The 24,234-nt window shown below is 42.1% G+C and overlaps 1 protein-coding gene across 1 annotated transcript; it reads right to left on the bottom strand.

The window, feature by feature from the left end:
• Positions 1 to 1,484: 1,484 nt before the first annotated feature.
• On the bottom strand, positions 1,485 to 15,946 carry LRRC8B (leucine rich repeat containing 8 VRAC subunit B). The gene is made up of 2 exons (XM_024565462.3): positions 13,808 to 15,946; positions 1,485 to 6,155 (listed from the first exon to the last, which is right to left on the bottom strand). The coding sequence occupies exons 1-2, from the start codon at positions 15,944 to 15,946 to the stop codon at positions 5,883 to 5,885; spliced, it is 2,412 nt and encodes an 803-aa protein (XP_024421230.2). The 3' UTR covers positions 1,485 to 5,882.
• Positions 15,947 to 24,234: the final 8,288 nt, after the last annotated feature.

Genomic DNA, 24,234 nt, shown 5'->3' with positions numbered 1-24,234 from the left:
TCTAATGTGTTCCTGAAACTGTGTGTGTGTGTGTGTGTGTGTGTGTGTATGAAACGAGAGGAGAGGGATCTCTGCAAAACGTCATATTGTAATTGTAATGGGGTGTAGACTGGGAGGCCCCAGGGCCCCCCAAAGGAGGGATTTGTAATGGGGTCCAGAACTTGGGGTGTCCGGGAATATAGGATACCGCCCCCCAAGTCTGGCTGGGGGATGGGAGACAGGAGCAGGGCCATTGAGTTATTTTGTATATTAATAATAGCAGCTTAGCTTCATACCCCATATGAAAAATGGTTATTTTGCATATCAACAGCAGGCTACCTAGGGAGATGGGTGTGACTTTGACCTGTGGTGTAGCTGGAGGCAGCTCCCTGGTTACAGCACCTGCGTGAGAGCTTGGAGATGGTTCTCTCCAAGCCACAGGGCGGAGCCAGCCCGGACTATGGCAGCCAAGAAAGGCTGAAACTGGGGAGTACTGGCAGGGGTAGCCGATTGTGGGAGGAGTCGGAAATGGGGTGACAGAGGTTACAGACTGGGATTTAAACTAAAGGCCGGTGCCACCACAACGGGGAGACAATGCAGGACTAGCTGGGAAGGACAATGTGAGACCATGTGGGAAGGAAAGGGGTGAAAGGAATCTTGATGGTGGGCCATGAGGAGGTGCCACGTGGTTTTGGATTAGGAACCGGAGATGCTGCGTTGACACAGCTGATGGTGCTGGGGACTGTGGGAGACCTGCCCAGCTGAGCACTGATTACTGGGAGGAACCTGGAGTATAGCCGAGCTACGGATTTCTGTCTTTTCCTGAGATACGTACCCATGACTTGCCTGGTCTGGCAAGGGGAGGCGGGACTGTGTGTGTTTAAAACACACTGAGTGTGTGTTTTAAAGAGACTTTGGGATTTAACCGTGACATTCTGCCATTGCTCTAAACCTGTATAACTTTTGAATAAATAGTTCCTTTCCTTTTTACCAAACTCTGGCATTGAGAGCCAGAGTTCCTACCTGGCAGTGGGCCAGACGAACCTAGTACAGAAAGACCTGGGGGGCGGGGAGGGGGCTTGTTTTGGTAACAGCATCTTGGCTCGCCCCCCACAGGATCCACTGGGTAACAAATTGTTTTACCTAGTAAGTCAATTTTTCATCTTGCAGTACAGTACTTTCTATTTACCTGGAGGCAAAAGAGAAGCAGAGAGAGGAGTTGGTTTGTGATCAGACTCCAAAGATGAATCGATTAGGAGAGGCAGCTTTCGCCTGTCCTTGCCCCTCAGCGTGTGCTAGGGTCAGTCCAGCTCTTTTTAGGGACTTTCTGCTTTGTGACTACTGTAGCTTGTTTTGAAAACTCATGCTACTGTTATGTGAGATTCACGTCTAAACCTGAAATCTATCGTTTGGGGAATAGTGTAACTAGCTAGCTGCACAGGGAAGTGTGGGGGGGAGGAAGGGCATCACTTTGGTGTACACAGGTGAAAAATAGTACAGTCAACTTCTTCCAGCATTTAATCTGTCTTTTATTTGCCATTTATTATAAAAATTGAATCTTTATTTTACACAAAACATACTTTAAAAACAGTAAAGTTTACCAAAACTAATGAATCTCAGGCAAAGGGATTTACCACTAAAATGCAGATTTACATGGTAAACCTGAGGGCCAAAAACATTCAACTCATCACAAAATATTATTTTCTAATAATTTGTTACCAAAAGCAAAAGCTGATTATGTAGATTTCAAAATATGTGACAGATGAAATAAGCTAACAAGAAAGTGTTCCTACTTAAGATTGGCCCGTTATTTCACTGAGTGAAACATCTGAAGTTTTAAAAATATTTAAACATAAATATTTAGTATTATACGCGACACATATATGCACAGACACATCCATTCTAATTCTATGCCCCTTTGTAGCGTTTAAATTGCACCATCTCTGTTAGAGATAATATATAACATGCAGGAGGCATTCATAATTGTTTTTCTCAGCAGTACTGTATTATTATACAAGTCAAATGCAAAACTTAAATATGAACTAAATTCAACTGGAAGCCATCTCAACTCAGTCCTTCGGCTTATATTTTCTATGTTAATGCTTTAGGGTTGATGAAATTGTGTAAAAATATGTTTGAGAGAATGTAGTCCATTACCTAAAGTACTTGGTAGGCGGTTCCCGGAGGATATGGAAGCAATGGACCAGAGACAGGAAGAAAGCAGTTAAACAGGACTACAGTTTTTCCACCGCTTCAGCCTTCACATCCGGCTGAAATGGGAAATAATTATATTCAGGGTATTTTGTAATAGTTTCGTGTATACAATGTTTTCATAATTCAAACCAGGATACAAAATAACTCCTGCCATCTCCCACCAGCCTTCCTCTTGTTTCCAGGAAAAAAACCACCCAGATCCTTATGCAATATGCAGTTCCTGCAAATGGACTTGCAGTTATATTCTCATGCTTTTGGGAGGGGTGGGGAATGTTGGATCAGCTCTAAGTACTCAGGGGTGGGCAAAGTAGAACTACTCAATTAGGCCTAATTGTAGGCTCTGGCTTCCCCCCAATAAACACATGCTCAAGTATCACTGCAAGTTCTCCAGCACGAGTATGTTCTGTTACTGCACATGTGCTAAGGAGGTGGGTGAGTGGACAGAGATGACAGGATGCCTCATGTGGGTAGGACAGTGGTAAGAGAACAAAGATGCAAAGAGGATTTTATGAAAAATACAGGAAATAAAGCTATAAATCCACAGAATTGTTTGATTATTTTAATAGTTTCTGAACCTACAAAATTTGAATCATGAAACACTTGAACAAATACAAATATTTTCACTATCAAACAATGTTATGCAGATAACTCACTGCAGCCGCAACACCTAAACCATGTATATCAATCACGGAGCTGAGATTCCGAGGGTCTCTATTTACCCTGTTTCACACAAGTGTTTGTTAAGTGACTGAAGTATGCTGGAGTCTGAAGGGGAAAAAATAAGACAGGATGAAGAATGAAAACACACTATCTATGTACCACAGAGAATGTACCCTGATGTAGGTTAGGGAAAGAACACTGCCTTACCAGAAAGGCTCCAAACTGCTTAGGTTCTCAGACTAAGGCTGAGCGTTCAGTTTTCTTTTAAATATAACCAAGGGAATAGAACATTCCATCATTACAAGTGATGAATAAAAAGGAGTATCTTATCATTAACCTCTTGCAACCTTGGGAAAAACACTAAACCCACCCAAAGCTAATAAGCTACATTTTGCATACACAGGGGTGTGAATGTGTGTCTGTGTGTGGTCAAGGTCATCTGTGTGTGCATCTGTCTGTGTGTGCATGTAAATGAATCAATCCCACTGCCAGCACAAGCCAACAACTCTGTTCTGAATAACATCCACATCTATTTTGTTTTGGAAAATGCACTGACATTGTTGGAAGTCAAATACCAACTAAATCTCACAAGTGAACAAACTTCGTTTTTCTTCATTTAAAATCCTCCTAACAGAACATGAACACTTATAACATGGTATGACCTGCTCCTGCTCCAACAGCGCAGTAAAGGCGGCATCAAACTCATGCTGAATGTCGAGTGGTGGCCTCAGAATTCATTGCACCCGGGCCATGTCATTTCAAAAGCTCCCAAAGACTGGTGTGTCAGGGTGACATAGAAATCTAGAAACTATGGCATCGAGAACGGAACTTGCACCAGTTACTGTACCCTTGTGTTTGGAGAGACGCTTACAATACTCATTATTGATCCTGATAGAAGCCTGTGCCCAGAAATTCAGAGAGGTGATAAGGAAGGTTTAGCCAATGACTTTTGCACGTTAAAAAACCAGTGACTGGCCATGGTGAAGTTCTAGTTTGTCAGGGAAATGGTAACAATCTAAAATTTGTTTTGAAAACTCGTTCAGAAAAAAGGGGGTGAACTTTTTCATGTGAATTATGGCTAATTATTTGTCCAAAAACATTTAAGTTCAAAGAACATTTAAATACCTCTCCATGTATCACGTTCATGTCCAAAACTTAAGATAACCCTATCTAACAATGGAATGAATACACATCTATTGTGAAACATTCAAATGACCATCAACACATAACAACCCCCACCCCCCCGCCCCCGCCCCCAGACAGAGTTTTCTGAAGTCCTAAAAGAAAGTTTCATCAGTTATGCCTGGGTCCCTGAGAACTTGAATGTTCGGACTAAAGGCAAGTTTTGGTAAGAATTTCATTTTTACACCATTTCTTCTCATTTAGAATAAACAATAAGGTTCAGGCAGCCTTTGGTGTTTTATATTTTTTATAGCTCACATCATTCAAATTTTATTTGACACAAACAATTCTTCTCTCTGAGATTCAGTCCAGGGGTGTGTGGCAGATGAGTAAAGCGACATTTTGTTGTAAAGACTCACTTTCATCTTTTTGCAATGGGCAAAGCAGGAAAAACTGCACACATCACAATTCTTTATCCACAGCGCTTTCCAGTTTGGTCTCAAGTGCTCAACAGATTGCTTCATAGTTACATCCAGAATCAGATGGCATCATTATGCTCAGACTCATTAGAGAAAAACACATTAAAAACGTACATTTCCCCAAAATGAGTCAGTTCATTTTCATTTTACAACACGCATGATAAAAGGCCAAACACAAAAGCTCTGTTTAAAAAAGGAGCAAAATGTATTCCAGAAAAGTTAAACAAAGGCATGAGATAAATTCCAGTTAAATGGATCTATTTTTTTGTGAGTTTTAAGGACTCAAACTCTGAATAGAGGCTGAGTGTTTTTCATTTTAATTGTATCTATAGATCACACAGATGGAGAAGAAAGTAAAGTTTTTGCTTTAACTTACTTAATTTCTACAAGGTATTTTGAAGTCAGTTTTAAAGATCGAAATCTCTACCTCTCCCCTCCATCACAGTTTTTGAAGTAGTGAAGACTTGTACCCGTACAACAGCACAGCAACTGGGAAGAGAGAGGTAGATGATGCGGCCATCCTCTTACAAGGAAACCCCTCCATATTTTAGGGCCTGAAACACAGGCTTTTGTGATCCAAAAGCAACTAGCTGCAGAGTGCAAAAAACATTGTGGAGAATGCACACAAATATGAGAACCATAAGCAGCCAAACCAAGAATATTAATAGTAAATTCTTAGAGAAATGCATGTGTTCTCTGTACCGTACAAAAACTATTCCTGCAGGCTTGGGATCCATGAGTGAACAATAAAAATATTTGCTTTACATTTAATATAAAAACGCACTAGCAAATAAAAAAAGGCTTTGATGCTCCATGAGAAGAAATTTTAGAGAATTCATTAATCTTCAGGATGTCCCAAGGGTGACAAGTCCTACGTACCCTGCTCTTGTTCTAGGCACAGGCCAAAAGCAGGCACTTTCCCAGGGCTCATCACTGTTAAGAGAACACCAGATGAAGGAAGACTCGAGCAAGCTGGGACAGGAAGTAAGAAGCCAAGACGGAACTCAGCCAAGCACAGGGCACCCTGCCTAAAAATAACTAAGAACATAAATCCAAGACAGTGCTGAGTGTACATCAAGGAAATTTATGAGAGTGTATGGTCTAGGTGATAAATATCCAAACAAAGTCAGTTACAACAAGTGTGCAAATAAGTAATGGGGACTGTGGGGGGAGAAGGAAGAATATCTACTCTTCAAGGTAGTAACTGCAAAGTAGAGATCCAATAATGTCCCCCATTCCACCCTCCAAGTGTACTCCTGACAAGTCAGTAAGTAAAAGATCAACTGTTCACAAAACTCAGTTCCGTGTTAATGTTTTTTACCTGCTTATTTTAGGGCCAGACACTGAGTTGCTTTAATAACACATTTGCTTAGAGTTAGTCACAGTTTTTACCCATTTTTTAATCTTTCTAGGTCAGGAACTTTGGGGTCAACACTTATCCAAGCACGACTGCAACCGCTCAGTGACGGGGAGAGGAAGAGTGTTGAGCAAATTCTCCTCGACAACCAGGCAGCTCCGTTTCAGGGACTGACACGCTTCCAGCTCCGGAGGGAGTGTTTCCAGGTAATTACCAACGAGCTCCAGATGAGTAAGGTTCGACAGCTCGCCCACGTGAGGGGACAAACTCATCAGGCTATTTCTCCCCAGAAGTAAACACTGCAGCTTCTTGCACTGAAACAGCCCGTCTGGTAGCATCTCAATCTGGAAGGGGGGGAAAAAAGAAGCCAGTAACACGAGTTTTGATGGCCTATTATATATATAATACATTTGCTTATTACGCATACCTCTGCCTTTCCCCCAAAGCAGTTCTTGAAGTTTACATGTAGCAGTGACGATAAATTTGGAGTAGATGCAAACACAAAGGAAAAGCAAGCACATCCATTGTGAAGTCAGAATTGAAACTACCATAAACTTCTAAATCCTTGTTATATACAGGTGGGCCACAAATTTGGCTCTAAACATTCTCCTAAGCAATTCTCCAAGAAAACCTAATCAGTTACATACTCATTTTCTGTAAGATAAAAAACAAACCAGTAACTCAGGAGAATCATAATTATTCTTGAGCCCTGGATCAGAAATAAATTGCTCCCAAGAGTCCTTGTGAAGAGTTTAGAGTTTACTGTCTTATGTAATGAACAGCATCCTGAGCTCAGATATGAGGCTATTTTCTTAGGGTTTCACAGTAGAGACCAAAAATGTCATTCTGTTAAAAAAAAAAGTTGGCAGAAGCAGAGACAAGAGGATAGGGTAATATATACATGTACATCTCATTGTCTTCCACATGCGCACTCATCAGTACTTATTTACCCTTCTTCCTGCTTTCTGGATGGTTCAATTAAATCATATAACAGAGAAATAATTTTAAATTTGATAAACGGCCTGCAATTTGGTCAACTCCTGGAGCCACTCAGCAGAACTGCTCCCCTATCTGGTGGGCAGGCTGCATGTGAATTTCCACGGGAGCCACTGCGTGTTTATGAAACAGGGTTTATTGTGGAAAGACGTCCAGGGGGGAGCTGAGCATGCTCAATGCCCTCAACTCACCATGTCCCTGAGAGGTGAGTCTGGGCCGGGCAGAGCTGGACAAGCACACACCTCCCCCTGTAATATTCCACGTATTTATACAGGTGGGGACAGGGCATCTTTGTTACTAGGAAGCAGTGTGGCTCTTGGTTCAGAAAGTGGCCGTGTTAGAAACAGGGATGAAGGAGCACTGCAGAGGGGCTCGGCCGGCTCTTCTGATGGACTAACACAGCCCCTCTGAGACCCACTTTCTGCTGGGACTTCCAGGGCTGTCCAGAATGGTCTCCAAAAGGATAAACATTCTCTACAAAACTAAAGAATGGCCCTATTGCATTAACAAATGCTCAACATGGTGGAATGCTCCATCACCCACACATACACTCAGTACTGGACAGCTTTGATAATAATCTAATGACCGCCGTTACTAAGACCAGCATTCAACATAGCTCATCACGGCACATCCAAATACTAGGTTTAAGCAACGAGAATGTAAATGCAACAGCACACATATGTAGGTTTCATAGCAGAGAGAGGAGACAGAAGAAATGTAACCCCTCTCTCTTGTCAGAGACATTGGCAAGTGGGAAGCAGGGTCAGTGACACAGACGTAGAGGAAACAGTCAGTCCTGTGCAATGTGCTCAGGGTTGATAGTGCCTGCTGGTGCCTAAGCAATGACTCAGGAAAACTGGCTGGAAAGGGAGAAGGCTGGGCTTATCTGCATTTGTAAATGTGTGCTGAGAGCCTCGTTTTCTGCTTAGGTGTTGGGGATAAAGTGCTGAGCAAGGCAGATGGGTCTTCAAGAACCTTAGTGTAATGCAGGGTTTCTCAACCTTGGCTCTGCTGATATGTGGACTGATAATTCTGTGTGGTGGGTGCCCTATGCACTGCACGATGTTTAGCAGCATCCCTGGCCTCCACCTACTAGATGCTGGTGCCAACCAAAAATGTCTGCAGGCAATTGTCTCCTGGGGGGCAAAGCTGCCCCCATTTGAGAAGCACTGGTTTAAAGGGAGAGAAAAATATTAAACAATTACACAAATAATTAGTCTGTAATGGGTGCTATGAAGAAGAGAGCCCTCACCAGAGGTGCATCAGGGTACCCCACGTCTCCCTTCTTCTGTCTGCTTCCAGACTCCAGCAAGAACCTTGCTAAATCGCACTGATTGCCTAGCGGGTGAGTTTATCCCTGAAGCCACTGCTCTTACTCTCCTTCTGTCCGGCCAACAGCACCGCATGTTCTCACCAGTATCTCTGACACTGTGATTTCAGCCACTTCTCAGCCCCCAACCCAGGAAGGGGATGTGGCAGGGCAATGGGAGTGGGCCTCAGGGCCCAGCTGTCAACATGTCTGCTGCTGCCATCTGAGTGAGTCAAGGGCTGCTGTTAGTAGAACCACTGAGTGCCAGGTGTCCATCTCAGGGGCTTTTTCTCAGCATCCACACCTTGCTAAAGCTCAAGACTATAACTCACCTACTGGCATTCAATTTTGCTAAAGAAGACTGGGAAGCTGTGTTAGAGACTCAAGACCATCTTTCAACTCAGCGATTTTATCCTGAAAAATCTACTTACACCTTTAAAAAACAGTTTGCCCCAAAGCTTACAAGAACACCAAACACTTTTTGTCTGGGCCAGTCAATTTTATTTAAAAATGTTTGTGTAGTATTTACTAATGTTGAACTCATTTAGCATGTTCTTTTTGAGACTGTATAATACATGAGCCAGAAAGAAAATTACTGCCTGGTGGACTACTGATTTCTTTTCAAAAATCAGAAGAAATATTTATAAACTTAAACAGGTGGATGACAAAGTTCATAAGCAGAATGGTTCTACAGACTGAACATATTATAAACCATAAAATAAGCGACAACAACAACAAAACTAATGGCTACACCACCACTCACTCCATATCCTAGAGTTCTCCGGCAACCAAATGTCTTCGACAAAATGTACTGATGCTCCCACAACATCCAAAGGAGGAGGACTCCCTTCCTGTATCCACAGCTGACATTGATAACGAAATGTTCCACTGTTTCCCAGAGGCTGGGAGCTTACTTCACAGTCCTTCTCAATGCGAGATTTCCTTTGTTTTCTGGCTATTGACACATGCTGTCTCACTCAGGACATGCCAGCCAAATACATAAAATCCAATCATTTCAAGAAACAACGTGGAATATTTCCATTTCTGAGCAGTGATGTCAGAAACAATAGCCCTGCCACAGAAATAATCTTCTGCATTATTCCACATTAATGCGTGAGGTAATGAGGAATTTCCACATTCTCCACCTCCTGGCTAGAAGTCTTCAAGTTAATAAAAGAAATGCGTTCAAATCAGAAGACCTAGCTGTAAATTGGACTGGTTTTTAAGATTTGCGTGAAGCTGATAAATCCCCCTCCCTGCCCTTCTTGGTGCTTCTCCACCACATCCACATGATTGGAATCCAGTTACACTCTGGCACGGGGACAGAGATGGATACCGCCCCTCCCTCTCCATCTTCCACACACCACTCTCACATTGTAACACCATTTAGGTTGATGCATCTAACACGTATTAGAAAGAGCTCTAAGTAGGAGTTGAAACACTTGGGTTCCATCCCAGATTCATCACTAGGAATCTTCATATCTCAGTTCAAATTACTATGAGTCTCAGCTTCAGCATCAGTAAAAGGAGGGCAGTGGACTAGAACAGAGGCTGGAGAGTAAGTATTTTATGTTTCATGGGCCTATTTAGCAGAACTAAAATTTATGTAGGTGCTTACATAAAAAGAGAGAAAAAACTTTCATACATTTTTAAGTGGTGAAATTCGAAACATAACAATTGAACATTTTTTAATAATATAGGTCCACTAATGAGAACAGAATTTATTCACAATTTGAATTTCATATAATTTTTATGTGTGACAAAATATTGATATTATTCTTTTGACTTTTTTACCCCCAACGATTTAAAAATTTAAAAACCATTCTTAGCCCTGGCCACTGTGGCTCAGAGGATTGAGAGCTGGCCTGTGGACCAAAGGGTGGCTGGTTTGATTCCCAGTCAGGGCACATGCCTGGGACGCGGGCCAGGTCTCCAGTTGGGAGCATGTGAGAGCCAACCACACATTGGTATTTCTCTCCCTCTCTTTCTCTAAAATTAAATAAATAAAATATTTAAAAAAACCCAAACATTCTTAGCTCAGGCTGTGGGTAGATTTGGCTCCCCGGCTATAGTTTGTGGACCTCTGGCCCACAGTGCTCCTCTCAGACATGAGCCTTTGTCTCTGTTTTAGATCTGTATTCCTAACTGTAAATCACAACGGATTAAACGTTTTCACGGGGTTTTGTTTCCTGATGGTTCTCTCCCAACTTGTGTGTATGCACAATCAGAGCCTCATCTGAAGCTACCAGTTCAAGCTAACTAGCATTTTCAAGATCAAGTCTTACCACAGCTACTGTCCAATGAATCAAGCATGAACTTGACTCGCAGACCTCGATGCGCTCTCCTTTCCCACCACCTTGCTCAATGCTCTCACTTCTTATTGCACCTGGGTGTGCCTGTTGCAGGCCTCCGTGCAGGACGCCTGTCTTTATATTCCCGCGTCCAGTGTTCGCAGGGTGTGTTCCATGGAACTCTCCTCTCAAGAGTTACTATGAAAAACAGTGTCTTCCTCAAGTAAGTTCGGCAAATGTTGCATACCCTGCCTCCCTGTTGGAGAAGCATAATGCCTACTCATATTTTAAGGTTCTGAAGTATCCTGCTACAAAAATAGAAAAAGAAGTGATAAAGTGATAAAAAGAAATGCTTAATGCTTTTGTGATAACACCTACTACTATCTTGTGGACGAACTCTGCAGTGTCCCTCATTGAATGTGTATAATTTGGGGAACTGCCCAACAGCTTTGATATCTAGGGAATGCCCTACCTCACCTGGTGGGACTCCTGAAAGGAAGCAGAGTCCACTTCCCACTAGAGGAACCGACACCAGATTCCTGTGTTCCCAGCTGCCTTCTAGCTTGAGTGTGACCATTCATACCTCTGCCAATCCGGGGCTCAGACTTGGACTTTGAACTGGGGCTAGTGTCACAGAGCAGCAGAAACCATGGAGAACCTATTCTGTGGAAGAACAAGGGCCCCAGTAGCAGCAGAATCAAGTTTTCGGGGCAGCACTGGTGCCCAGTGTGGGTCAGTGGCTGGCCTCTCCACCGTTTTGCTTTAGCGCCCTGATTTTGGCTGTGTTCCTTTTTGCTATCTGACCAACTCTGTGCTTGTTTCCCAAGCAGAATTCTGCAGCCTTTTCAGTGACAATAGCTACACAACCTCTTTTCAAATTGTCTTTTCTGCTTAACTTCGGAGTATTTGTTGCCTCTATCTAGGAATCTGATACACTGCTCAAGGCTTTAGAAGAGTCTTTAAAACATCTTCTGTCAAAAATCTTTACCAACTTCCATTCCAAATGGATCAATCAACTCACATTTCTGTGTATATGCATATCTAAATGTATATGCATATCTAAATGTATATGCATCTAATTTGATGTTTTATTTTCTAAATATTTGGTCTACCTGAAAGAATCATGAGAACCTTAAGGTTAGAAGGAAACTTGAAATTAGCTAAGTCCCTACATGAAACGTGAAGTCTCTGATTTCCTTTAAAAACATTCCTATGAAGTGGTTGACAATCTACATCTGCACAGTTTTATTAATAAGAAATTCACTTTCCCTTCTCAAGTGTTCGTTCAATCTTTAGACCACTTTTTGGGAAAGATGAGAAATCGGCTTGTCCTAGTCCTAATACTCATGGGTACTCCCAATAAGCTTTCTTTCTTGTTTGTCTCCCAAATTTTTGAAGACTGATTTGTGGACTATTCTCTGTCCTTTCTCTACCCAATTCTTCCCATCATTAGGCTAACCTGTTCCACCAGAGACGTACATCACTCTGGTCGCTGTCTTCTGAGTGAGTCCAGTTTCTCTGTATCTTTATTAAGGGAGTCTCTTCGCAGTTCTGAGAAGCGTGTTCCTCAGCCATTCATTTATCATGGTCACTGTTATGGTTCTCAGTGATGGCCTATCAGACTTTTGCGCCAAAACCCAGCCAAACATATCAGTCTACTTCGGCCATAAACTGCCTTCAGCATGAAATCTTTCACGTGCTATCAAACATCCTCTCTTACCCAAGATAGGGTTGTGTCTGATACTCACTCCTAATCTCTCATTCAGACATGGTCACGAAGTCCGTACACTTGGTGTCAAAAGTCCTGGTAGTCTTAAGGTTTCATTACATTAAACTCGAAAAAACATTAACATGTTTATACATTTAAATAATTCATGACTAGCTAACAATGTAATCAGCTGCGACTTTCAAAACTTCATGTTGTGATTTAACTGTAGGACAACTTGATGAAATCAATGCCATTCAAAATATGTATAGTATTATACATTTAATAAAAATGTAACCAAAATACTAATATTAATCAATTGCATAATTAAATGACACTAATGACAAATCTCTAGACCTGTAGTCTTCCAGCCACAAAACCAGCAGCGTCCGCCTCATCTGGGACTGTTTGAAACTGCAAACTCTTAGAATCCTACACCAGACCTACTGAACCAGAAACCCTGGCAGTGGGGCCCAGTACTCTGGGTTTGAACAAGCCTTTCAGGTAATTCTGATGTGCATTGCTAACTCTAGATCAATCCTAAAAGACTTTAAAAACCTCATAGTCCTTTGTGACCTGGAGATTCCTCATTTATCTTAGAATGGGCTGTAGCTTTTTACATATGTGTAGTCCTCGAGTTCTAAAAACCAGCACAAATTTTGCTCTCATTCCAAGACTTTATGGTATTTCTCTAACAATCCATTGTTTTCAAAGTTAATACCTGGTGAGTAATATGTTTATTAGCCAATGCCATGTTCCTAGCTATATTTACCATGAAATGTGAATTATAAAAGGTCTAGGAGATGACACGTTTGTGGGTGGGGTAGAAGAAAACAGCTCCCATTTTCAACTAGAAGGTCACTCTCACCTTTTGGCAGACCTGAGTTCTGACGGGTCTTTCTTCCTTCTTTCCATAGGGACATTGTCATCACTCTCTTGCCCTTTCGGCTAGCATGAATTTTTTTTCCCTCTTCCTTCATTTCAACCTAGGAAACTACTCATTTATTCTTTTTTTCTTGTTTCAAAGATGTTAAGTTTTCCTTAACTTGGCTTTACTGTTGCAAATTATGGTTCATTTTTAAAGCTCGGATGCTGGAAAAAGCTTCCAAGCAGCCCTAATGTTGCATTATAGAACCAGGCCTTTCATTTTGAAGCGCCTTTCCAGATATGCACGGAGACTTCAAATCTCTCTCACCGCATCACAAAAAAGATGTATGAGTAACTCACGATCACAGTATGTTTCACAAAAACTTCTGCTCCTATGACAGATTTGGAAAGCTGAAAAGTTTTATGAAACTTTCTAAGCATAATAGTTAAGACCTTTCCAAAATGAAAAGTAAGTTCTGTCATAACTAACTAGTTTTAAATACTTGAACTGTGATGTTTATGTAAAATATGGGGAAAGAGAACAAAGAGAACATATGTTGAGCAATTACTACGTGTCAGGAACTGTGCCAAGTGCTTACTTACATGGTTTTTCATAAAATCTCTATGACAACTTGTAAGTTAGATGAAAAACTTCTGCTTGGTGTTTTGGTAATTTGTCCATGGTTGCCTGCCTACTAAGTGGCAGGCAGACCATTCTCAGAGGATGCTTAGTATGATTTGAAGTCCGTTTTCTTTACCTACATCACACACCACAACAGCAGATACTGAAAAGACTGGCTGAAAAAAGGGAAGAATGGATTTACTTACATTGTTGTTGGTCACAGCAAAGTACTGCAAATTACTCAAATATTGGATTTCTTCTGGAATGAAGGTCAGGTGGTTGTAGCTTAGATCCAAATAGTGTAGTTTGGTGCATAGAAAAAGCTGCAGGGGCAGATTCTCAATATTATTATGGTCCAAAAACAGCTGCTCCAGATTAGATAATGCCCCAATTTGGGCAGGAATATAAGCAATGTTATTGTGCCACAGTTTTAAGCAGGAAAGATTTTGGAGATGCTGAAAGCTAATGACCTCTTCCACAGTTTTAAGGTTATTTTCTTTTAGGTCTAACTCATGCAAATTGTTCAGACTGAAAATGGAGTGCGGAATGCGTTCAAGGTCACAGCTGATCAGCTCTAAACTTTTCAGATTGACCATCTTTTTCAGGTTGTTCAACACCACCAGTTTGCTTCCTTCATTATTGAGGGACAGCCTCTGCAGGGAAGGCAGGAGATCTGTAATGACTTGTGGGATGCGGGACAGGCTGCTCTTCAAGTAGAGGGTCCTGAGGTTCTTTAAGTCCTGAAAGCCCTCCAGCTGCATGGTGCTCAGCTGCTCAGGTAGGACACAACCCGACAGATAAAGTTCCTTGAGATTCTTCAGGTGAAATACCCAGCGTGGAATTTTCCCCATTTCTGTAAATTTCAGGCGGAGAATTTTTAAATTCTCCTCTAGAAAGTTCAGGGCAGGATGGTCTACCACCAGAGACGAATGGTACACATGGAGCTCCCTGAGGTTGACCAGCTGTGAGACCGTGGAGGGCAGCTTGACCTCAGGAATCAGCTCCAGGCTGAGCACTTCGATTTCAGTTAGCTCAAAAACATTGTCTGGAAGACCGCTGAGCATGAAGAGATGCAGTTCTATCTTGTCCTGGGAATTTTTCACCAGCTTGCTTTTCAGTTTCTCAACCGTCCATTCGTTGTTGAGGTTGATCTGTTTCAGCTTGTTCTCGCTGACCTCTGACAGGAATATGGAGAAGCGTTTGGAATAAAGAGGATCGTACTGGTCAGCCAGGTGGAGGATGAAGGCGAAGTCATTCTTGACGTCAGGTATGTCACTGTATTTGCTTTTTTCTCTCAGTGCCTCAAAGGAATATTGCTTCAGGGAGCTTCTCAGCATCCACCACAAGCTGTAGGAGGAGGTGAGGCCATAAAGTATAACCAAAATGACATAAAACGAAGCCAGGACCTTAAATATTTCTGCCAAGGAGTAGACACACTGGTAACGCTTATATCCTGTAAAAGCCTGCACGTCAATTGAACAGTCAATTTCAAGGGTGATATAGGTTAAAAAATATGGAACATAAGTTATGATGAGGACAAACAAAATGACTTTGACTATTATCTGCTTCAGATAAATTCTGTAAATGATATCTTTCTGCTCCACGTGCATACGGAATCTTTTCACTTTTTCAAAGATGGCTTTGGCCTGTTCGCCTTCCTTCTTGTCCAGGACACTGGAAGTCGGGCTTTCTATGCCCGCTGACTCCAAGCCAGGCTGCGGGTAGGGCAGTGACTGCTTATTGGCATCAACATCAGCTGAACACCCTGAGGATGAAAGCAAAACCTTGGACTTGGAGAGTGTCAGGGGCCTCACCGACTGCTCAGCCACGGTCTCTGACAGGGCGCGGGTGGTCCATGGGGAATCGAAGCATTTGTGAAGGATGGCCACAAAATGCTCGAGCCTGGAACTGGTGCTGGGGTAGTGAAGCCAGAAGTTGCTGCAGGCTGCAAAGATTAGCGTGTGCAAGAGCACCAGGTAGGGAAAAAACTTTGCGAACCAGTGGAGTTGCTTCTCGTAGCAGACGGCGTCGATGTAGGAGTACTGCTGTCGGTGGAGGTCGTTCTGGATCCTGAGGGGGAGCGGAAGCGGTGTCCCAGGATCAGAGGATGTGTTCACGCTGGCTTTCAGGATGTGCCAAGGCACAGTGCAGTGATTGTCGAATTCCACCTTGCATGGAAGACAGCACAGAACCCTGCTCTGCGTTAGCTGGAGCGCTCCAGCCAGCACGGCCACCAGCAGCATGACCAGGGTGATGTAATACCAGAAGACGTCCCACCACGGTTTTAGGATATGATAAGATGACTGGGCGTCTGCTAAACATTTTAGCTCTGTTAGTGTAATCATGACTTTCCCCTGTAGGAGTACAGAAACTGGAGGAGAAAAATAAAAGAAAAACCACTGAAGTAGAAGTATCCAAAATAAGCACTTAACTCTAATGCTTATTTGTACATAATCCACCTAAGTAGGATTTAGTTCAAGGGCAAAACCTTGAAGGTAGGATTGATCAAGGAGTATAGAAGTCTTCTGGTTTCCCGTGAAAATGTGCACTGTAAAGTAGCTTAGATAGCATTTGGCGATAACCCCACCGGGGCAGGGCATGAAGCAACTCTCTAGTCTCCTCCTGGATTTTGACTCCAGGCTAAGCTATTAAAAACTAGAATCCAAATTTTCTTCAACCAACACTGGGAAAACTTGTTCTTACACTACTTGCTCCTAGTCACATTTCATAACGAGCTCTTTCCCACATCCTACCCCCGCGTCTGGAGCACTGACTGCAGCTTAAGACTCGTGCTGCAGTCACTACAGGGAACCTCTTCTGAGCGAGCACTGCTCTATAAAATGACCCCTTTGGATAATTCTGGAGGGATGTGCCAACTCTAATTTCAAAACAAAGTGTAATATAGTGCATTCTCTCCTTTCTCCCCAGACTCTTGCTTTGTAACTGAAGTTTATGTCCAATTTAGAGGATTTAAAAGCTGACAAACAATAGTAATGGCTTAAAAAGGGATTGGGAGTAAAAGTTCAGAACAATATTTTACTATGAAGACTCTCATGTTTGATGTTGTCATGGCAAAATACTAATAGAAGAAATGATTAAGGGAAGGGTCTATTATTAAATTATTTTTGCCTTCAGAAAAACAAAATGAATGCTGCATATTCATAATTAAAAATACTCAATGTTCCTTATATAAATGGTTTATGTAATATTCAGAAAGAAACATTACATAAAACATTTAAAAATAAAATTTAAAAAATCAATTGTTTAAAAAATCGTTATTAGTAAAATCCAGACCACCTTTAGATGGCATAGAGTAAGCAGGTAAAAGGAAGCATTTCAATCTAATAACATATTTGGTAAGAAAAAAGAAGAAAATGCAGACAACTGTAATTGAACAACAATAAAATAATGAAAAAGAAAAAAGAAAAAAGTCACTTGCCACAGTTACCTTTTGTGGGCGGCCCAGTTCTAACTTATGTTCAAGGGCTTCTGTTGTACTTTCTTGACTGTGACGTCTCAGTTATCTTTCCTGGGTCTGAGTTTCTCTTTCTAGATACCCTAGTACTAGCAGCACTCCCAAGGAAGCCTTTTTGAGCTTATTCATCCCCCTTCCAGGGACTGGCATCCTGCCTTAGACCCCAGAATTCCATTACAGATGGCTGTGCTACCTGTTCATAAGTGTGTTGTCATTTGCTTGTCAGCCCCGACATATTTCTTATCATCTGACCCTGAACTCTATACCTTCATGTTCTCCCATTTGTTAGGGCGCCTCATGATCCCGGACTTTAACTGCTGGACTGGAGCACGACTTTCTACCTGCATCCTCTGTGGACATCCTATCATATTACATGGACTCAACCTCCTCTTAGGACCTGTTGCTTAATTACACAACTCTCCAGGCCTTCCCTCCTTTAGTGTGTCTGTTTCTAACTCTCAGCTCCTCCCATTCTGCCTCGTCCAACTGCAGTGAACCACAACTATGTGTCAAGAAAGACAAAAACCAAAATCATGAGGATTGTATGAGACAAGTAGAAAGTCCTTGACTTAGACCCCAAAATACCATAAACATGATGTCAGGCAGTATGGTAGAAAATATTGCTGAACATGTGAAAAATATCTAGAGATTTTAGTTGACACAAATATATAACTTTGAGCTAATAGTGCTAACCATAGTTATAGTACTGTGTAATCTGGGGCCACACTAATAGGTGAACCCAGATAAAGGGACAATAGTCATTCGGTGGTGAGATCACACCCTCAGATTAAATATAAAGTGGGAAACAAAAAATCAGGAGCTACTTGCCTGTAAACCATTATCTACAGAGAAACACAGGTAACTGATGATATTCAGCTGAGATTAAAAACAATTAGGGAAGGTGAATCCAAGATGGTGGTGGAGTAGGTGGAAACTACACTCACCTCCTCCCAGGACCAAAAGGGAATTACAACTAAATTATATAGCACAATCAACCTGAATAACCAACTGAAAACTAGCTGAACAGAAGTCTTATGACCAGGGATTTACAGAAAAATCCACATCGAGACTGGTAGGAAGGAAGGAGACACAGAAAGGGCTGTCCCTGCACCCACATTCAGCAGTTGAGAACTGGGAGGGATATGTCAGCTGCAAAGGTCCCTCCTTAGAAGCAAGGGTTCTCAACCCCATGCTGGGATCTCCAGCCTGGAATACCAGAGCCAGGCAGAGAAACACAAATAACATTCGGCTGTGAAAAGCAGTGGGGATTCTGACCACCAGGGAGAGATGGGAGTGTGCTGGAAACCTAGGCACGGTTTCAAAGGGCCAAAGAAAAAATGTCTCATTTGTGGCCACTCACCAAGGGCTCTGGAGGAAGAAAGGTGTATCAGAGCTCACTGGAGTCATTTGGGGAGAGACTGGGTTGGGTATCTTAGGGGAGAGAGCTGAAGGGACAGCTGCCAAAGTTCCTGTGCTGAGTCCCTCTCCAACACCATCTTTCCTGGGTCGAGCACTGCCCTCCATGCCGCATCAGCCTGGAGGAATGCGCCGGCCTCACTGCCTGACTCCCTGCGGCTCCGACCTGCAGAGCTCCCGGCCTGCATCTGAGTTGGCTGTCTGTGGCCAGCCTGGGTCAGCAGTGCAGAGTTTCTTGGGTGGCTCTCAAGGTGATCCGAGCACACTCGGGCGTGGGTGGTGGGTGGTGGGGAGAGATGACAGGGGTCTCTAGGGCAAGGGCCATTTTACACACAGAGAGAACCACCACTGTTCCTGTGCAGAGACCTCCTTCCACGTGCCCACATCTTGCTGTTTTCACCTGATGAACTCCACTGCTTTACCTTGATGACTCCCTGAAACCCTCCCCTACCACATGGGTCCACTGGCCACAGGCAGGAGGCAGGTGGCAGCTGGCCTTGGTGTACACTGACACTTTTATTAAGTGGCCTCAGGCCCAGCACCTGGAGTTTAAATCTGTATCAACCTGGTAAAGACTAGTCACCCCTACCTGGTGACTCACTAAGAACCTACCTGACACAACTCACATACTGCCGGAAGCATTTTCAGTGACTGAGCCTGACAGGCAGCTGGCAGGCAGAGGTGTGTTTCGAGTGCCTTAGGCCTTTTGCTGATCTGCCCCCAGGCTTGGGGCTGGTAGAAGCTAGGATTAGCCTGTCCTGTGGGTACCCAGCCCAAGCAGAAGCAGCCACAAAATGTGGATCACTTTATAGTTCCAATCAGGTAACCCAGGGCTGGTCACAGGCATGCCTGACATTGACTTGCACTAGAGTCTCTCCCAAGAAGCCCCAGAACCAACACACCAGGTGACAGGCTTCAGGCCACATCAGAGAATGACCAAAGTATCCCATAAGTGGCACAACCAAAGGGGGATGTCAGCAGGTACCAGAACCTGCTGGGGTGAATTCCGTTTTGTGGGGCTAAGCCCCAGTAGACCAACTTATACACTATGGTCAAGGTCAATTCTCATAGCCAGCCAGTCTGAGAGTCAACACCATCAAGAGAGGCCAACAGTACTCCAGACTCAACTGCGGCAGGAAGGCTCACATAAGCCACACAAGAGACATTCCCGAAGCATGCAGGTCAGGTAATAAGGGAGATTATGCCTCGAAGCCCCATTGGATGCCTACTACATGAGGTCACCATACCAGGACTGGGAGGCACAGCAGATCTACCTCGTACACAGAAACAAATACAGAGGCAGCCAAAACGGAGAGACAAAGAAACATGTCCCAAATGAAATAACAGGGGGAATCCCCAGAAGAACTAAATGAAATGGAGGTAAGCAATCTACTACGCACATAGTTCAAAATAATGGTTGTAAGGATGCTCAAGAAACTTAGGGGAAAAATAGGTAAACTCAGTGAGAACCTCAACAAAGATATGGCAAACATAAAAAAGAACATAGAAACCATAAAAAAGAATCAATTAGGCTTATTTCACGAAGCATAATGCTCTCCAGGTCAGAGGAAGACAAGTACCATATGATTTCACTTAGATGTGGAATCTAATGAATGACATGAACTAACAAGGAAAATACAGAGGTAGACTCAGAGGGAGCAGGCTGATAGCTTTTGGGGAAGGTGGGGTGGGAGGCTGGTAGGGAGGTGGAGGGACTGAGCGAAAAAGAAAAACCTCATGGACACAGAGGACACTGTGGTGACTGCTGTAGGGAAGGGGTGGGGGAGGTAGAGGAGGGTACACGGGGATAAATGGTGATGGAAGGAGACTTGACTTGGGGTGGTGAACACACAGTACAGTGTACAGATGATGTGTTGTAGAGTTGTACACCTGAAACCTGTATAATTTTGTTAACTAGCGTCACCCCAATAAATTCAATAAAAAGAAAAAAAAAACAGGAGTGACATATGCTGTAATAAATAAAATAAAACAAATTTAAAAAAACCCTAGGAAATACCTAAAATTCCACACATTTCTCCAAAATATTTCAGATCCACAAAACTCTGGGACTGGTATTTGATTTTGCATTTCATTGATATATTATTGTAAAAATGCTTTGGCTTTTTCCTCAGTAAAACCAAACAAAACTCATAATGTATGTTCTTCCAAATTAAAGCACTCGTGGCTTCGACAAAACTGTTACATACACAGCGGCGGCAATATTGAGATATGTGAGCATCTTAGTTGAATGAGAAACATACATACAACCAACATGTGGTTGATTTTACAGTTAATTTCAATGAGTGTGATGGATAATTTAAGAGGGTATGATTTCCAGGTTCATACTCCAAATCACAGTAGTAAGTTATTTCAGCAGGTGTCTAAATCATGATATATTCCCCAATTAACAATTAAGTCAGACTATAATTTCAGATTAAAAATGTAAAGGCCATTTTCTGAATTTGGTATTCAGACACAAAAGTGGCTTTGCTATCACTGTTAAATTGATCTCAAGGACTGCTAATTACACCCCTGTCTAATAGACAACCACTAATAGAGAACCAATAGTTTATGCTGGTTGTTTTCTATGGCTTTACCCCAAGTACAGCTGACTTTCAGAGGTATGCTATGGTATAATCCCAGGGGAATGATCATGTGTTTGCTGGATCTTTGGACACTGGAAAGAGGAATGCAGGGAAGTCAGCACAGAGAGAAGAATGATAGAGGAAAACAAGAACTTATTGAGCACCTACTGTATTCCATTCATTGTGTTCAATCAGCTTGTTTAGTTTTACAGCTGCCTTAAGAAACAGAGGTCTCCATTTTATTGGTGAGGACACCAAGGCAAATAGTGGTTACTTGCCAAAAGCATCCAGTTCATAGCTTTCTATTGCCTGAGACCCTAACGCCATCTCCATACCTTCTATTACACCATGCAGAAACAGACAAGTGCAGCTGGAATAGAAGAGGAGAGGAAAGGGAGGAAGGGAAAAAAAACTGAGAAAAAATGAGAGAGAGGTCTGAAATGCTGCTAATAGTTACTCAAGTTTAATTCTATTTCAAGTGAGGGGAATCGTAAGCAGGCCTGCAAATTGGGAATACCCTGACCCATCTTCTTCCAGTTTCTGGGTCACATGGCTCCATCTTTGCCATTTTGGGAGGAACTTAGTTTTAGGAATCTATTTGGTAAATTCTCAACTTAATGATCATCCCTCCCAGAGACACTGCTATATAACAGAAAAACTTTGCCAAATGTATAATGACAATTTTCTGCAAAATGCACTTGAGAAGAGGACAAATATTTGTTTAGTAGGATGACCCAGCTTCCAGGTTAGCTTGTAAGCAGGTGGTCTGGGTTTTATTTTTTTGCAGAGACAACTTTCTTGAGTCTTGTTTTCAGTTGCTACAATATTATACTTTTAGATGCCCCACACTCTGTCACCTGTCACTCCGGTTTGGAAATCAGGAGGAATTCCTTCCCTGGAGGAAGCCCTTCCCTACCTCTGTAGCGATCCGACTTGAAGGCTTATAAAGATGTTTTGTTTTCATTTCAGTGGGAAAAAAACAAAGAAGCAGAAATGAAGAATACAATAGCTGAAATGAAAAGAATACACTAGAAGAAATCAACATCAGATCAGGTGAAGCAGAGGATGGAGACAGTGATTTGGAAGACAAAGTATCAGAAAACATCCAATCAGAGAAGCAAAAAGGAAAAGAATTTTTAAATAATGAGAATAGTTTAGACCTGGCCATGTGGCTCAGCTCCTTGGAGTGGCATCCCATGCTCCAAAAGATTGCTGGTTTGACTCCCAGTGGGGCACAGGCCTAGCTGCAGGTTTGATCCCTGGTTGGGGCGTGTATGAAAGGTAACCAGCTGATGCTTCTCTCTCTCTCCCTGACCCCTTCCCTTCTCTCTTTAAAATGAGTGAAAACACGTCTTCAGGTGAGGATTAAAAGAAAGGATAGTTTAAAGGACATTTGGGACATGAAGAGTAACCATGTCCGAATCATAGGGATACCAGAAGGAGAAGATAGTAAGCTAAGAATGAGAATCTATTTCAGGAAATAATCACTGAAAACTTCCCTAACTTGGTGAAGGAAAAAGTCATACAAGTATAGAAGGTGTGGAGAGTTCCAAACAAGATTAACCCAAAGTAGCCCACACCACGATACCATAATTAAAATGGCAAAAGTAAAAGACAAAGACAGAATGTAGAACAAAAAAGACTTAAATGTAAGACTCAAAACCATAAAGCTCCTAGAAGAAAACATAGTAAAATTCCTGACATTTTGCCCTGGCAGAGTAGCTCTGTTGTTTGGAGCATCATTCTGATGTGCCAGGGTTGTGTGTTCAATCCCCAGTCAGGGCACATACAAGAGTCAATCAATGAATGCATGAAGAAGTGGAACAACAAGTCAATAGTTTCTCTTTCTCGCTCTAAAAAAATATATAAATATTTAAAAATATCTTTGACATTTCTCCACGCAATATGGGACTATGTCAAACTAAAAAGTTTTGTACAGCAAAGAAAATGATCAACGAAACAAAAGGACAACATACTGAATGGATGAAGATATGCACCAAAGATACATCCCATAAGGGGTTAATATCCCAAATTTGCATAGAACTCATACAACTCAATGCCAGAAAAACAAACAAGACAATTAAAAAATGGGCAGAGGACCTGAATAGACACTTCTCCAAAAAGGACACACAGATGGCTAATTAACATATGAAAAGATACTCAAGTGACCATCTATAGACGTGTAGATAAAAAACACGGGGGTACACATATATAATGAACTATCAGTCATAAAAAAAGAATAAAATCTTACCATTTGCAACAGCATGAATGAATCTAGAAGGTATTATGCTAAGTGAAATAAGTGAGTCAGAGAAAGACAAACACCGTACGATTTCACTTACATGTGGAATCTACAGACCAAAACAAACAAAACTGAAGCAGGCTTATAGATGCAGAGAACAGACTGATGGTTGTCAGATGGGAAGGGGTTCAAGGGAATGGGTAAAAACGGTGAAGAGATTGAGAAGTACAAAGTGGTAGTTACAAAACAGTCATAGGGATGTAAAGTTCAGCACAGGGAATATGGTCAATAATATTGTAATAACTAAGTATGAAAGGTGGGTACTGGAAATATCAGAGGGAACACTTTGTAAAGTATATGACTGTCTAACTACTATGCTGTATACCAAAATAATATTGAATGTAAACTGTAACTGAAAAAATAAACAACAAAAATGAGTAGGGAAACAATAGGCGAAATGCTCTAGAGGAAGACCTAGGTGGGTGACATTTCAGAAAGTCATATTTTGATTCAATTTGTAGTGGAACATCCACAGAAATGGCAAGTCTGTGAAATAGTTCAACCCCTTCTCTCCACCAAGGTCTAGGTGAATAATACGATCATTTGTCAGGGTCATTGCAAACGAATTTCTTATAATGGATAAAGGGCATGAACCAGAGCACCTCTAAGGGCTCTTCCAGCTCTAAGGTCATGGGTTCATTTGTTCTCTCAAGGGTCCTCAGTTAAATTAATTCAAGATATGCAACTGAAGTTGCAGAAGAATATAAACTCAAACAGTGCTAACAATGATAAAGGTATTCGACAGAGAATGAATATTTATTCAACAAAGAGCACAAGTCAACACTGACCAAAATAAAGAACTTTAAATACTTATACTTACGTCAATAAAAATGATTCCAGTAATTGAACAATGCT

This window comes from Desmodus rotundus, chromosome 3, assembly GCF_022682495.2.
Source record: "Desmodus rotundus isolate HL8 chromosome 3, HLdesRot8A.1, whole genome shotgun sequence".
NCBI classification, from domain to species: domain Eukaryota; kingdom Metazoa; phylum Chordata; class Mammalia; order Chiroptera; family Phyllostomidae; genus Desmodus; species Desmodus rotundus.
The sequence above is the reverse complement of the archived record's forward strand: the minus strand, read 5'-3'. Positions and strand labels throughout refer to the sequence as shown.

Coding starts and splice junctions, on each gene's coding strand:
- LRRC8B (XM_024565462.3), bottom strand. CDS start 15,946: ATGATTACACTAACAGAGCTAAAATGTTTAGCAGACGCCCAGTCATCT. Junction 6,156..13,807: donor TTGCTGTGACCAACAACAAT/GTAAGTAAATCC, acceptor CCCCCCTTCCAG/ATTGAGATGCTACCAGACGG.